This window comes from Dipteris shenzhenensis, chromosome 14 (assembly GCF_047967505.1).
Source record: "Dipteris shenzhenensis isolate YYH24624 ecotype China chromosome 14, Dip_SZ_1.0, whole genome shotgun sequence".
Lineage (NCBI taxonomy): Eukaryota > Viridiplantae > Streptophyta > Polypodiopsida > Gleicheniales > Dipteridaceae > Dipteris > Dipteris shenzhenensis.
Window position 1 is genome coordinate 2,366,283 of NC_141609.1, and position 14,352 is coordinate 2,380,634.

At 46.7% G+C, this 14,352-nt stretch overlaps 1 protein-coding gene across 2 annotated transcripts in view; it reads left to right on the plus strand.

The window, feature by feature from the left end:
- Positions 1–13,979, plus strand: part of ENA (DnaJ/Hsp40 cysteine-rich domain superfamily protein) — a 36,939-nt gene extending 22,960 nt beyond the window's left edge. The window contains exon 4 of one of the 2 annotated variants that reach the window (XM_087385138.1): positions 13,347–13,979. In XM_087385138.1, coding sequence (XP_087241264.1) covers positions 13,347–13,518 — 172 coding nt within the window. In that variant the 3' untranslated portion in view covers positions 13,519–13,979. Of the gene's footprint in view, positions 1–13,090; positions 13,228–13,346 lie in introns of those variants that run through there. The other variant, XM_087385139.1, reaches the window with a different exon arrangement.
- Positions 13,980–14,352: the final 373 nt, after the last annotated feature.

Sequence of the window (14,352 nt, forward strand, 5' to 3'; positions counted from 1 at the left end):
GGCCTCTCTATAGAGAGTGAAGAGCCACTCATGACAAGGTGTGTGCTCCAAAGGGTGTATGCATGAAGAGGTGTGTACCTCTTGTGCAAGGTGCAACCCTTGATGAGAGGGTAAATTACAATGCCTTATAAGTGTATGCCTCTTTGGAAGAGTTGTAGCTCTTGATTGTAGCTCTTGTGAAGGGTTGTGCCTCATGGGAAGCGACTGTCTATCTGATTGTAGCTCTTGTGAACGGTTGTGCCTCATGGGAAGCGACTCGTATGTCTGATAACATGAGATGAACTGTTGTATAATGAAATCATATTTGATGGTGAAAGTGATGATGCAAGATGTTAGGATACTAATACATATCCTCATTTGTCTCCTAAGTAGCATCAGATTTGTTAGCACTAGAGAACTAAATGCTATCTTAGTCGAGTTAATCCGTGACTCGTCCTTAACTTTTGTTGTGTTGAGTAAGGAAACCCGATAGAGAGGCCGTGACAGTGGAATTCTGCTTGAAATTAGAAAGGCCTTAACGGTAGAGTATTGCTTGATATTACCTCAATTGCGTGGTCCATGGGTAATCGAGGTGGTAACTCCTTTTGAAATATATCTAGATAGGGTTGGGGAAGTCGTCGGTTCAAACACTCAAGAGAATCCTTCTCAAATGTCTCATCAAGAGGTAGCTAGTAGAATGCAATTCGCACATGTCATTTGCAAATCTGGTTCTTTACATGTAATTAAGAGACAACTTGTGTAGAAGGATTGTCCCTAGAGACGGCTAACTTATTAACTTTATTATTGTGGACAAACTAGAGTGCATGATTGAAAAAACTAGTTAAAGGATTGTAGTTGTAGAGCGATCGTTGTCCAAGAATGACATAATATTCGGACAAGGGTATGATGTCGAAATTTAGCTTGTCCTTGTATTGTTGGATACAAAGAGACAAGTGTTTGTCTCTTGCGTTGCACAAGAATGTTGTTCTATTGGCAAGTTCAATTTGATAACTTCCTTGACTTGGGCTTGTGTGCAATTTAAGACTTTGCACCCAATAATTGACAAGAAAGTTATTGGAGCGGCCATTGTTGATTAGAATGGTCACTAGATTACTATGGGTTGATCCTTGTAAACATAGAACCTGTGTTGCAGAGTAAGCTTCAGAATTGTTAGCGAGCTCATGTGTATAGTATGGGCTACTCGAGGTGCCTTGCCTGTTTTATCTTGTGAAGGAGGTGCATCTTCTCGAGTATGGTAACATGATTCCATATTGGAATTTTACTTGGGTCTTTGAGAAGTCTACCCATCTATGATTGCTAGTGAGTGCATCTTCTCTTGAGTATGGTAACATGATTCCATATTGGAATTTTACTTGGGTCTTTCAGAAGTCTACCCATCTATGATTGCTAGTGCAGATGGTACACAATTGTTTGTAAGAAGATCCGTGAGGTTGTCGGGTTTGGTAGTTGCACCTTTAGAGTATTGGGTCCGATCATTGCTATGTGAGCGTCAATTCAAAGAAGGAGAAGCGTGGTTCTAGAAAGGACACTTTTGTTATTCGTGTGAATAAGATTGTCCAAATTTATTTGGATCTTGATTTGTTCGAGATCTTGATTTTGGAGTCTCTGTTGGGATGTGTTGGCATCCTTCCTTTGAGTGAGAATTACGAGTTGAGGTAGGGTTCTGTGAGGATTTGTTGGTGTACTTTAAGCGAGAAGTACTAGCTGAGGTAGGGTCTTGTTGTGTAAAACCACATCGGGGTGACCCTTGGAGATCAATGATCCACTCTGTATAGGGAATAGCTTCTGTAGTGGTTGAGAGATTGGCCTTGAGGATATCAGTATGTAACGTGGGATTAAGTCTTGAGATGAAGGCATGCAGCCTATCAGCCTCAGTTAAGCCATTGATCTCCATTACTAGTGTGGTGAATGGGAGGTGTAGGCTGACATGGAGCCAGTTTGCTCTAACTGTTGAAATTGCTGTGAGAGTGCAACAGAAAGTGAACGAAAAGAGAGCGCACACACAAGAACCAAACTGCAGAAATGGAAGGAGAAAGAAAGAAGAAAGATATATTAACGTCTACGTGAGGCCTGGCGGGCCTATGAGACAAAGAGCATTACAAAAATAACTCATACAAGCCGCTACGGGCTGAAGCAAAGGGCTTGCTAAGGCCCTTGTTGAGTGCTATAGTGCTAGAGATTCGTAACAACAAAATAGCAAATAGCATCAAAATCCTCAAAGTATCAGGTGCTCAGAGATAATGCTCCGGGTACCATATGAGGCTCCATGTATCCGAGCTCCATGATGGTTCTTTGGTTAGATGCGAAGATCTCCCAAATCTGTGTTTGTCGGGCCATCACATGTGGTGGTGGGAGGCATGGTCTCCTTGATCTCTGTATCTGGTGAGCTACATCAAGAGTGATGTCTTGCCTCTGACAGTTCCCTCCGAGGAGAACTTGTGGTCTCTTTGTCCCTCGCCTGGTATCGGCACAGCGGCGGCTCCCAGCGGCGGCTCCCACTGCTGACCCATAGTCCCTCATCTCGTCTAGCTCATCCTCCTCGACCTCATCTGGGGCTGACTGAGGTGCATAGAAATCTGTAACACGTGTCTCGGCTGAGCTCAGTATACTATGGCATGGCCACCCTCTGCTGCTCTCTGATCTGGCGCACCAGTGTCTCTCTATGTCGTTGCATCTCGAGCAGGTAGAGTCCAATGCAAACGTGGTCAGGGAAGTGGATCAACCGCATTAAGTGGACCAAAACCATGGCCCTCTTGGAAGAGGCAGTGGTAATGTCCCCGAATCTCATAATAGATAGGACGAACACATAGAAAGTGTTCCTCTGTCTCGACCACTCCCATCGTGCAGAGTCTGCATATTCGTTGCTCTCTGGGTATGCCCACAACTCTCCTTGTCTCAATCCCTATGAAACTCACAACTATCCTATGGCAATCCTCAGTGCATGCGAGACTCTCCTATCCTCGAGGTACTGGGGTTTGATGATGAGGCCATATTTCGATATCCTCAAGAAGTGGTCATGATAAAACCGAGTCTTGGTAGGAAGCTCCTGATCTCCCCCTGAAGTCCGAAGCTGAAGGAGGTCCAACTGAATGATACGGTTGATCTCATCTTACGGGATCAGCTCAGGTGGTGCATCCATGCTATACTAAATGGGAGGAATCCGGTCCATCTAGATCCCATGTCCATCAAGCCATGTGGAAATCTGTGCATACCATGCTGTGTCAACAGCTGCTCTCTACCAGGCGTATGGATGACTCTAGTGTTAGTCTCAATAGTCTCCATGGAGGTAAGGCCCATGAAATGTCACAGTCTGGAAGACGGCATCAACCTAGAGAGGTGTCATGGCGAACTCTGCCTGTATGATCTAATGAGGGACCGAAGGCTTACTGTGAATCATCTTGGACCCCATGATGATCTGTAACCTCTCGAATCTCTTCCACTCTACTGCTGAAAGATCATACCCCCAAATGGGCGCTGCATACTTAGCCGTTGGCCTCACTAGCGTGTCAAAAAGCCAGCCCTTCGTCGATGGGTCCTAGAAGTGTGCCTAAAAGCCCTACCTCTAGTTGAGCCAAAGCGGCCTGCCCTCGTGTGTGTCGTGCTCTGGCTGCATGGGTCATTGTAAAGACTGGCCCTATGAAGATTGCTCCCAAATAAGTGTATGACTGAAAATCCCTGCCTCTCTAGTTGGGCCAAAGCGGCCTGCCCTCGTGTGTGTCGTGCTCTGGCTGCATGGGTCATCGTAAAGACTGGCCCTATGAAGATTGCTCCAAGATAAGTGTATGACTGTACTATCTCCACTGGGGCACCGCGGTAAGTGAAGCTATGTCAGTGAAGCACTACTCACAAGGTGTTGAAGAACATAACCTTGGTTTTTCCTCGGTGAAGCACTACTCGTGAGGTGTTGAAGATCATAACCCAAGGTTAACTCTCAGGTCTCTCTCTCTCTCTAAAACACCTCTAGAGCCCCCAAGTGTTTTTGCAGCCCCTCTTTTGTGGATGATATGAGTACTATGTCATTTGCATATAGCAATATCTGCACCATTAAGTCAGTCAGTAGTGAGCCCTCACCTCCTAGGCGGTCTATAACTGACGTGATCTCATCAATGTAGAGTCTGAAGAGAGTCGGTGAGAGGGGGCAGCCTTGTTTCATTCCCCAATCTGATAGACCTCCTGGAGCGTGAACTCTCCCTCTGACGGACTCTTCTAGGCTCATCACCCCCCAAATCATGATCTCTGGGAGTTGCAGCTCCTGATCAAGTGGGACCATGGAACAGTGTCGAAAGCCTTTCGAAAGTCTACAAAGCAAGCGTAGACTTTCTGTCATCTGGACTTCGCCTCCTCAATGATAGCCCGCTTGCCCAAGAGCCCACTGCCCATGGCGTTTCGTGTGGCTGCTGATCTCTCACTCAAATACCGATCCATATATCTTGACCAAAGTATGGCCAATCATGAGGGTGCGGTAGTTCCCGATATCCATGGGGTCTCCTGCCTTATGTATCGGTACAATGGTGGTGGTGCTCCATGTAGGTGGGAAGCCATGACATACAAAATGGTTGAGCGGCTGTGTTAGAACTGGGGCGAGGATCTCTTGTCCATGTGCAAAATGCTCAGTACGTAGCCCCTCATGATTTGGCGATCTCCGAATGTGAAGTCGCAGAGTGCGGCGCGCACATTCTGTGTAGTGAACAAATGGCATGTGGTGGGCCTGGGTATAGATGACATATCCAGCAGTCTGTGGCTTGGGACATCATAGAGTGAGCATGCATAGGTGTGCCAATGCCCGGATCTGTAATGGGGATAGGCAGTTTCCCTTCTTTTATGAGCCCCCAACCAATAGTGGGGTCCCTCCCTCGAAAGGATCTGATCACCTCATCCAGTCTGCGTGGGAGGAAAGCCCGCTTCTTTCGTCGTGCCACACGGCATGAGATCCATTGTGCCTCAATTTATATCATATGATGTCCCAAAGCTTGCTCTCGCTCACGTGTGAGGTGAGCTCTCATCTCTCTGCACTCGTCATCAAACAAAGGGTTCTGAGGCATCCTCCCATCTGGGACCTGTGAGGGAGTCATGGGGAAAGATCTGATACCACAGAGACCAAAGTGTCTGAAGCGCGAGTGACGTCTACGTCACCTCCGAGTAGGGCCGGGAGCTCAGAGGCCAAGTGGCTCATGTAGACTGGGTCACGTGCACTGTCAAAGTGGATCTGGACACGAGCTGGTGTAGAAGGAGCTCTCTCACCAACAACTGATAGAGGGGAGTGCTGTTTAGGGGTGTGTGGAGAAGAAGGTTGCAGGAGGGGCTGCTGCAGGAGGAGCTGCTGTAGGAGAAGAGCTACTGTAGGAGGAGCTGCTGTAGAAGAAGAGGCTGCAGCAGGACGAGTTGCTGCTGCATAAGTTGCTGCTGTAGTAGAGGGGTTGCTGCTGGAGGAGCTGTGCTAGTATAGGAGGAGAGGCTGCAGGGTGTGTCGAGTAGCATAGCGTAAGGAAGTTGCACCAACAAGAGAGAGCAGAATTGGATAGAGGGGATTACTGCTCAGGGGTGTGTGGAGAAGGAGGTTGCAGGAGGGGCTGCTACAGGAGGAGCTGCTGTAGGAGAAGAGCTACTGTAGGAGGAGCTGCTGTAGAAGAAGAGGCTGCAGCAGGAGTTGCTGCTGCAAGAGAGGCTGCTGCAGAAGGGGCTGCTGCAAGAGGGGCTGCGGCAGAAGCAGCTGATGCAGAAGTTGCTGCTGTAGTCGAGGTGCTGCTGCAGGAGCTGTACTAGTGTAGGAGCAGAGGCTGCAGGAGTGTATGCACCAGCAGGAGGGGGAGAGAATCTGTGCAAATGAGAGGGGGGTGGGATCTCTTTTTGACACGTCCCAGCACTCCTGAAACCCCTAATCTGCAAAACAACCACACACAACATCAGAACTGAGCAGGCTGCTCACCACCCAACCGTGACATCTACGGGATGTGATCCCGAGTCAGAAGATGTCCCCTCCGAGCCACGAGCTGAGCTACTGGCACGAACTCCCAATCAGATCCAAACCAGCCTGGTGTCCCATACCACCAGGTGGCGCTGTGAAGCCCTGGATCTGCCACTGGGCCTTGGGCTACGCTAAGATGCAGGCGCGCGTCCGCGACTCAATCCAGGATCAGACCTGGCACCTGGGAACGAAACTTGCTCCCAACTGCACACTGAGAACTGAACCCCCTGGGCCTCTTTTATAGACTTGGGCCCCGGCGCCAAAAATAGGGAAGACCTATAAATAGTTCGTACCCTTGCCACTCAACCCGAGAATCAAGCCTGTCTAGCTCTAAGCCTCCCCAGGCTAACCTGAGCTAGTTCTGTGTACCTAGTACACGTCAGATACCAATCCGTGCACATGACATACTCCCCCTCCTCTAAGAACTCACTCATGAGTTCGGTAAAAAACCCGGAAATGTTCTTTGGAGGTTTTGTAATGTCTCCCATGTTGCATCCTCCTCAACACGATCCTTCCACTTGATCTTGTATTCCGTGATAGTACGATTACGAATCTGTCTTTCACGAAATTCAAGAATACACTCAGGTTCGTGAGGAATAAAAGTCAAATCTGTAACTTCTATAATCTCATGAGGAGAAACAAGTTGATCATCTGCACCCAAGACTTCTTTCAGTCTACTGACATGAAAGACTGGATGTACTTTAACATCAGGAGGCAATTCTAATCGATATGCAACTGGTCCAATTCGTTTAATGACCTTGAAAGGACCACAGTATCTGGGGGATAATTTCGGAACCAAACCAGTACTTAGGCTCTTGGATTCCTTCGGAATTCGCAAATATACCATCGTTCCTTCAGAGAACTCTCTGGGTGAACGATGTCTATTAGCATAAAATCTGTCCCGATCTTGGGCACTTCTAATAGACTCCTTGGCAAACTGCAACATTTCTTGCATATCTAGCAAGAAGTTCTTAGCAGCATCATTTTGAATCCCTTTTAATCCAACCATAACTGGTGACTTAGGTTGAAACCCGTACATAAGCATAAAAGGACTGTAACCCGTACTAGAATGCTTTGCACTGTTGTAAGCAAATTCAATCATAGGTAGATAATCTTCCCATGAAGACTGTCTCTTAGATACATATGCCCGAAGCATGTCTTCAACCAACTGGTTGACCTTCTCTGTACTACCATCGGATTGTGCATGATCCGAGGAACTCATACTTAGAGTAGTTTCCAACTTCTCAAATACAAGTGTCCAAAAGTTACTTGTAAACTTTGAGTCCCTGTCACTGACTACGTCAGATGGCAAACCATACAGCTTAAACAAGTGGTCCACAAACTCGTGAGCCAGCTGAACAGCTGAAATAGTTGTTCTAGTAGGTAAGAACCTAGCCATTTTTGTCAAACGGTCGACTATGACCCAAATGGAGTCATGACCCTTGCGCGTTCGAGGCAAACCAGTAATAAAATCCATGGAAATACTTTTCCATTTATTACCTGGAATCTGTAATGGCTGTAATAAGCCCGCGCTTCTAAGGCGTTCTGCCTTAGTAACCTGACAAACCCGGCAACCTACTACATAGTTCTCTATAAATGCACGCATCTTAGGCCAATAAAAGGTATGCTTCACAAGAGACAGAGTCCTATGTATACCCGGATGTCCAGCACTAGGAGCATCATGACACTCCCAGAGAATCTTGGATTTAAGGTCCAGAACATCAGGTACACAAATCTTTTCATTCCGGAACAGCAAGCCGTTCCTAATCATCCACTGACCTCCCGCCGCCTGTACCATAGATGGCACAATCCCTGAGTCCTGGTCAACCATGGAGCTCCCATCCTGGACTCTCTGCCAATAAGAACTGAAATGACTATTAGTTGCGTATAGCCCTCTCAAGGATTGAAATAGGTCTGAGGATATTTCCGTAAATGACAAAGCATTTACAAACTTAACTCGACTTAAGGCATCCGCCACACTATTCAACGAACCCTTACGATAACGTATTTCGAAATCAAAATCCTGCATTAGCTCTGCCCATCTAGCTTTCCTTCCTCTTAATTCTGAGCCATCACACACATACTTAATTGACTGGTGATCAGTCAATACAAGGAACTTTGAACCATACAAGTAGTGTCTCCAAACCTTAAGAGCATACACTACAGCATAAAGTTCCTTCTCTAGTGTGGGCCAACGATATTAAGTGTCGTCTAGCTTCTTACTCTCAAAAGCTACAGGTCTGCCCTCTTGGAATAGAGCTGCCCCAATCGCATAATCACTCGCATCGGCCTCTAAAACATAAGGCCAGGTAGGATCGGGTAATGCAAGAACGGGTGCTTCCTTGATAGAAAACTTCAAGGTCTCAAAAGCCTTGTTCATAGCATCATTCCAAGAGATCGGCTGGGTAGACCTGCGTCCACGACCTTTCAATATGTTGGTCAAGGGTGCCGTGATATGTGAATAATCATGCACTGACTTCCGAAGAAATATTGTAAATCCTAGGAAAGAACGAAGTTGTTTCACAGTCTGAGGGATAGGCCATTCTAAAACCTTCTGGATACGATCCAGATCAATGCTAATACCTTCAGAAGAAATCTTGTGTCCTAAGTAAATGATCTCCTTCATAAAGAAGTCACATTTACTCATCTTGGCATAAAGCTTATGCTGTCTTAGAACAACTAAGACAACCCGGAGGTGTCCTATATGATCCTTAAGCGTTTTACTATATACCAAGATATCATCTAAGAACACTACAACAAATTTGCCCAGAAAATCCCTGAACAAATCGTTCATCATCTGCTGGAAAGTAGCAGGAGCATTGGTCAAACCAAAAGGTAATACGAGGAACTCGTAATGACCATACCTAGTCCGGAATGCGGTCCTATCTATGTGTTTAGCATAGATACGGATTTGATGATAACCCGTGCGCAAATCAATCTTAGTGAAATACTTCGCTCCGGCCAAACGGTCTATCAAATCATCAGAACGAGGTAAAGGATAGCGGTTCTTAATTGTGACTTTATTTAATCGTTTATAATCGATACACATTCTCCAGGAAGAATCTTTCTTCTTTCTTAAGAGGACAGGTGCACCCCAAGGTGATTTACTTGGGCGGATATAGCCCATATTCAGGTAATCCTGAAGCTGGATAGCTAACTCATCCTCCTCTACGTGGCTCATCCTATAAGGTGGTACACTGATAGGTTGAGCCCCTGGGACTAAGTCTATGCAATGATCTACTGTCCGTTCTGGAGGTAAACCTTCCGGCAGTTGAGCTGGGAATACATCCTTAAAATTATCTAACAACATTCTCAATTCCCGGTGTTCAAACACACTTAATTCATTCTTGTTAATTACCAAAACAACAAATGAAGAAAGTGGAATCAAAACACACTGATAGACATCATAATGAGAATTGTTTAATATATTCCGAAGCTGCATTGCAGATACAATAGGCCCATGAGAAGAGGGAATTTTATCACACTGAATACAAAATTGGGTGTCCTTATCTACAAAAGAAAGCGTATGCTCCGTCCATCCGATCTGAATATTGTGGGTTTTAAACCACTCTATCCCGATCAACAAGTCTACATGCTCCAGATGCATAACATAACATGTAAGAGCTCCCTTGTAGGCCTGAATCCAGATAGGAAGCGCTTCAACCTTGCGATCGCAAAACTGCTTCCCAACTGGAAGCTGCACCTCATAGGTGTGGTCGCTAGGTACTGTGGACAGCCCCATCTTCTGCACAAATTTGTAATTAACAAAATTGTGAGAGCTGCCCGGATCAAAGAGAATGTGAACCTGTTGGTCCCTAACTTCTCCATAAACTCGGAAAAGATCATGGGAACCAAACAACGAAGTATTGAAAGTACAATTACAAGAGAGTCGGCAGGTAATGACATTTACTGAAATACCTGTCATCGCGACTTGGTTCGCTCCCTTGGCTGCGGTACGTGGACCCGCCTGGAGCTTCAGTCCTAGCACCAACTTTTGGTTCTTCCGCTTAGGACACTCATTCTTTGTGTGGCCCCGCTCCTCGCAATAGAAGCATCGTCCTTCTTTCTTGAGCCTCAGAGTGCGAAGGAAACGGGCTTTACCATTCTTTGCTGGAGTCAAGTTTTTCTTGGAGGCGTTGTCCGTAGACTTCGTCTCCCCAATACCAGTCGTATGCTGAAAGAACTTGCGTTTGTTCTTTCCACTCGTGTCGGTAACTGTGGTTGCTTTGGCACCGGCCATGGTATCATCATATATGCGCGCATATGTCATGGCCTCCTGCAACGTTGTGCACTTGTTGTTCTTTATCTGCAACTTATAGGAGTCTGGCAAACCATCCACGAAGAAACCTAACAAGGTTACTGGATCCATTTTAGTGGCCCTGGTTTGCAGATCCCTAAATCTTTGAAGATAAACTTCAAAGGTCAAGTTCAATTTTGACATATCGAGGGCCTTGAGCTTGCCAACGATATCATAGTCATCCTCCTTCTTCAGGAACTCCTTCCTGAAGATCCCCTCAAAATCTGTCCATGTATCGGGCTTAGGCTGGAGTTCCTTCCACCATAGCAAGGCTTTACCTGACATGAACCCTGCTGCAAGCTGGATCTTTTTCTCATCTGGATATGGGTGGAATTGGAAGTGTACCTGCCACTTGTGTAACCAAGTGTCAACTACCTCCTTTGTTCTCGACTTTTGGTCGCCTGGAAAAGGATCTGGAGTTATATTCGGGCCTAGCACTGAAGCCATGGCATCCACATGCGTGAGTGCCTGCACAGTGCTAGCCAGAAGGGTGAGAGTTGACTGAATCCCCTGGAGTTGCTGTGTCAACCCCGATTGATTAGCATTGACCTGCTCGAATTTGCCATCAAGAGCAGTCGTAAATTCACTGAAGGCCTTTTTGGTTATCAGGTCATCATAGAGACCCTGATCCTCCTCTCCCACAGGAGTGTAATCCAAATCCTGCTCTCCCATGGTGAACTCGGGATTTGCAGCATCAGACATGACTGAAATCTGATTTGAATACGAACTGAGAGAAATAACTGACTGAAACGAAGCACAGAGGAGAATGGAGCGGAAGAAAACCGTCCCAAGAGATGCCGACGGAAAAGAGATGCTGGAACCTGGCGAATCGGAAGCCCACGAATCCCGAGACCTCGTTGAACCCGCTTCCGGATGCACGTGCGAAATCCTGCAGCAACCGTGTTGCTGATGTGGCTGTACAGTCTGCTGACGCAGGCCGTATGGGTTCTGACGGGGGCCGTACAGATGCTGACGTGGACTGTACGGCGTCCATACAATCTGCGGGTACCGTCTCAGAGCAGGGGGTGCTGACGCAGGGTTCGCTGCTGCGGGAACCGTACAGATGGCGTTGGCTGATGCAACAGTGTACGGCTGATGACGTAGGCTGGCGCAGGTTGTACGGTACAGTTACAGATCCATACGGTGCTGATGCAGAGCCGTACGATGGCTGACGTAGGCTGGCGCAGGCAGTGTACGGCTGCTGCAGGCTGTACGGTGCAGAAGTAGAGCTGGCACAGGTAAGGTACGGCTGACGCAGGCTGGCGCAGGCTGGCTCGCAATTCGAGGAGCTGCTTCGAGGCTCTAGGCTAGGCTTGTGGGTAGGCTGGAACCTTGCCCCATCTATATAGGGAGCAAGGCAGCCTTATTTGGAAGCTCTGCTTCCAAAAAAGGCCAAGCTCCCCTAGCTTTGGAGGGGGTGCTTTTTCGAAAAAAGCACCCTCTGCGCAGGCTGCACACAGCCCTCTACGCAGGCTGTACACAGCCTGTTCGCTGCCCTTTGAGCCTCTCCTTGCACCCGCCTGTTACTGTACTGCCCTGGGCGTCACCTCTACACCTCCCTTGCAGCCTTTTCGCCTCTCTCTCCTACCTTTCTGCTCTCTCTCCACTTCCTACAGCCTTCTCTCACAGGCCCTTTCAGGGATCTCGAAATCTCTCCCTCCTTTTCTACTTCCTTTTCCCTCATATCTGTCCACCCTTGCTAACCCAGGTACCCAGCAGAAAACGCAGCAACAGATTTCGAAATTTAGGGCATACCTGGAGGAAAAATCCGTCAAAAATTCCCGCATCAGAAGTTCCTACCTCAGGAGCTGGCTCTGATACCAACTGACACGTCCCAGCACTCCTGAAACCCCTGATCTGCAAAACAACCACACACAACATCAGAACTGAGCAGGCTGCTCACCACCCAACCGTGACATCTACGGGATGTGATCCCGAGTCAGAAGATGTCCCCTCCGAGCCACGAGCTGAGCTACTGGCACGAACTCCCAATCAGATCCAAACCAGCCTGGTGTCCCATACCACCAGGTGGCGCTGTGAAGCCCTGGATCTGCCACTGGGCCTTGGGCTACGCTAAGATGCAGGCGCGCGTCCGCGACTCAATCCAGGATCAGACCTGGCACCTGGGAACGAAACTTGCTCCCAACTGCACACTGAGAACTGAACCCCCTGGGCCTCTTTTATAGACTTGGGCCCCGGCGCCAAAAATAGGAAAGACCTATAAATAGTTCGTACCCTTGCCACTCAACCCGAGAATCAAGCCTGTCTAGCTCTAAGCCTCCCCAGGCTAACCTGAGCTAGTTCTGTGTACCTAGTACACGTCAGATACCAATCCGTGCACATGACACTTTTATAGATGCAGTAGGAGACCTGTTTCAAACATGCGATTTTGAGGCCCAAAATGCCATGGGGGGTGGCTGCCTTTGGAAATGGTGGGCTTCATGGGGGACTTGAGTTCCTGTAGTGACAAGTGGTGCCATGTTTCTCCACAAGTGCCATGTATCAGCATGCGTCGTGTCACATGCTGAAATTGTGGACTAAGGTTGTTTTAACCACTCTTTTTTTGCTTGACTAATAAATTCAGTTTATGTGATCAATACTAGTCCGATTTTATTTCTGTTTTAGGTTTCTGACAGTTCTATTCTATGTACATATATCTGTAAACAAGGAAGCACTCTTAGAGATCTGGATTCCTTCACATATGAATGCTCACCTTACATATAACAAGCAGAATCTTGTGTATCTGTTAGCGATGTTCAGAGACTTGATGATTGAACCGAAATCTATATTCTAAGGCCTCAACGGGCTTTCTTTGTTGTTTATTCCAGGTCTTTCAAACTTTCATCCAGGGTCTGCTATATGTTAGGTCCTTCTGGGAAAAAAAACAGGGATTTTGGGGGATACAAAAACAAAAAAGTCAGGAAGAGATGATTGTTCTAGATGATGCATTGTATCTACACTACTCTAGTCAGATGAAGATCTTTTTGGGCAATGAAGAATCTGATCTTGTGCTCTCTTTAATTTTTCTTATCTTTTATAATGGCATACATGACTATTACTAAGGCATTTCTGCTTTCATATCAGGTGCATAGATTGCAAAGGCAGTGGTCTGGACTTTTGTGGACGGTGTCTTGGAAGTGGTGAAAGAAAAGGAGTCCTTGGTTTCCATATACATCAAGAAGAGGGGAAAATTATCAATGGCATTGAGGCTAACAAGACAATGGTTGTGGAGAAAGACACCTGTGAAATGAGATGATTGGCTTGTGAGCAAATCAGCATATCACAGTTATTTATAATGTACATTGAGATTGTTTGTGAGGGTCTTAGATTTGAATTGCTCTCTCTCTCTCTCTCTCTCTCTCTCTCTCTCTCTCTCTCTCAAATGCCAGGTGCACATGGTGCTGACACAGATATATGCTAGTAAAGAAGCTCAACTTCATGGCAGCATACTGCTATCATTTTGACAATTTAATAGAACATTGGTGAGCAGCTGTAAGGCCTCGTTTGGAATTAGTTTGATGTAGAAGTATAGAGAGATGGAGCACAGATTTCATTCTCAGGGTGTTTGTGGCATGCCAAATGCAACTGAGTTATCATTAGACAAACTTCACACATTACAAGAGATGCCCATGGATAGATGGGAGACATAGCATCAAGCATTCACATCCAGCACATGATGGAGGGCTGAAGATGGTCACCCCTCTCTGCCCCCCCACCACACCCTCTCTCCATTCCTCCCCCAAATCCTCCTCCTTCCGTGGAAAGACTTGTCACACTTCAGGAAAATAATGACGAGATAGATTACGGTTATAAATTGTTCTCCTTTTAGTGACCCCCTCTTATTTGATTATTGACTTAAATGTGTTAGTCACCACTTTAGTCACCCTCACCTTCAATGACAAGATAGATAATGAAAGGGATAGACAGTTCAAAATTTCACTACTAACAAACAACACGTTGTTTTAACGTAGAAAACATTGGAGATCGATTCTAATTTTGTGAAGAAAATTCCCATGACATTTTCTAAGGCTGCTGGAACATTGGAGCTTCCCACCAGCTCCTGAGGAGGAAGCTGAAAACTCATCGTGGT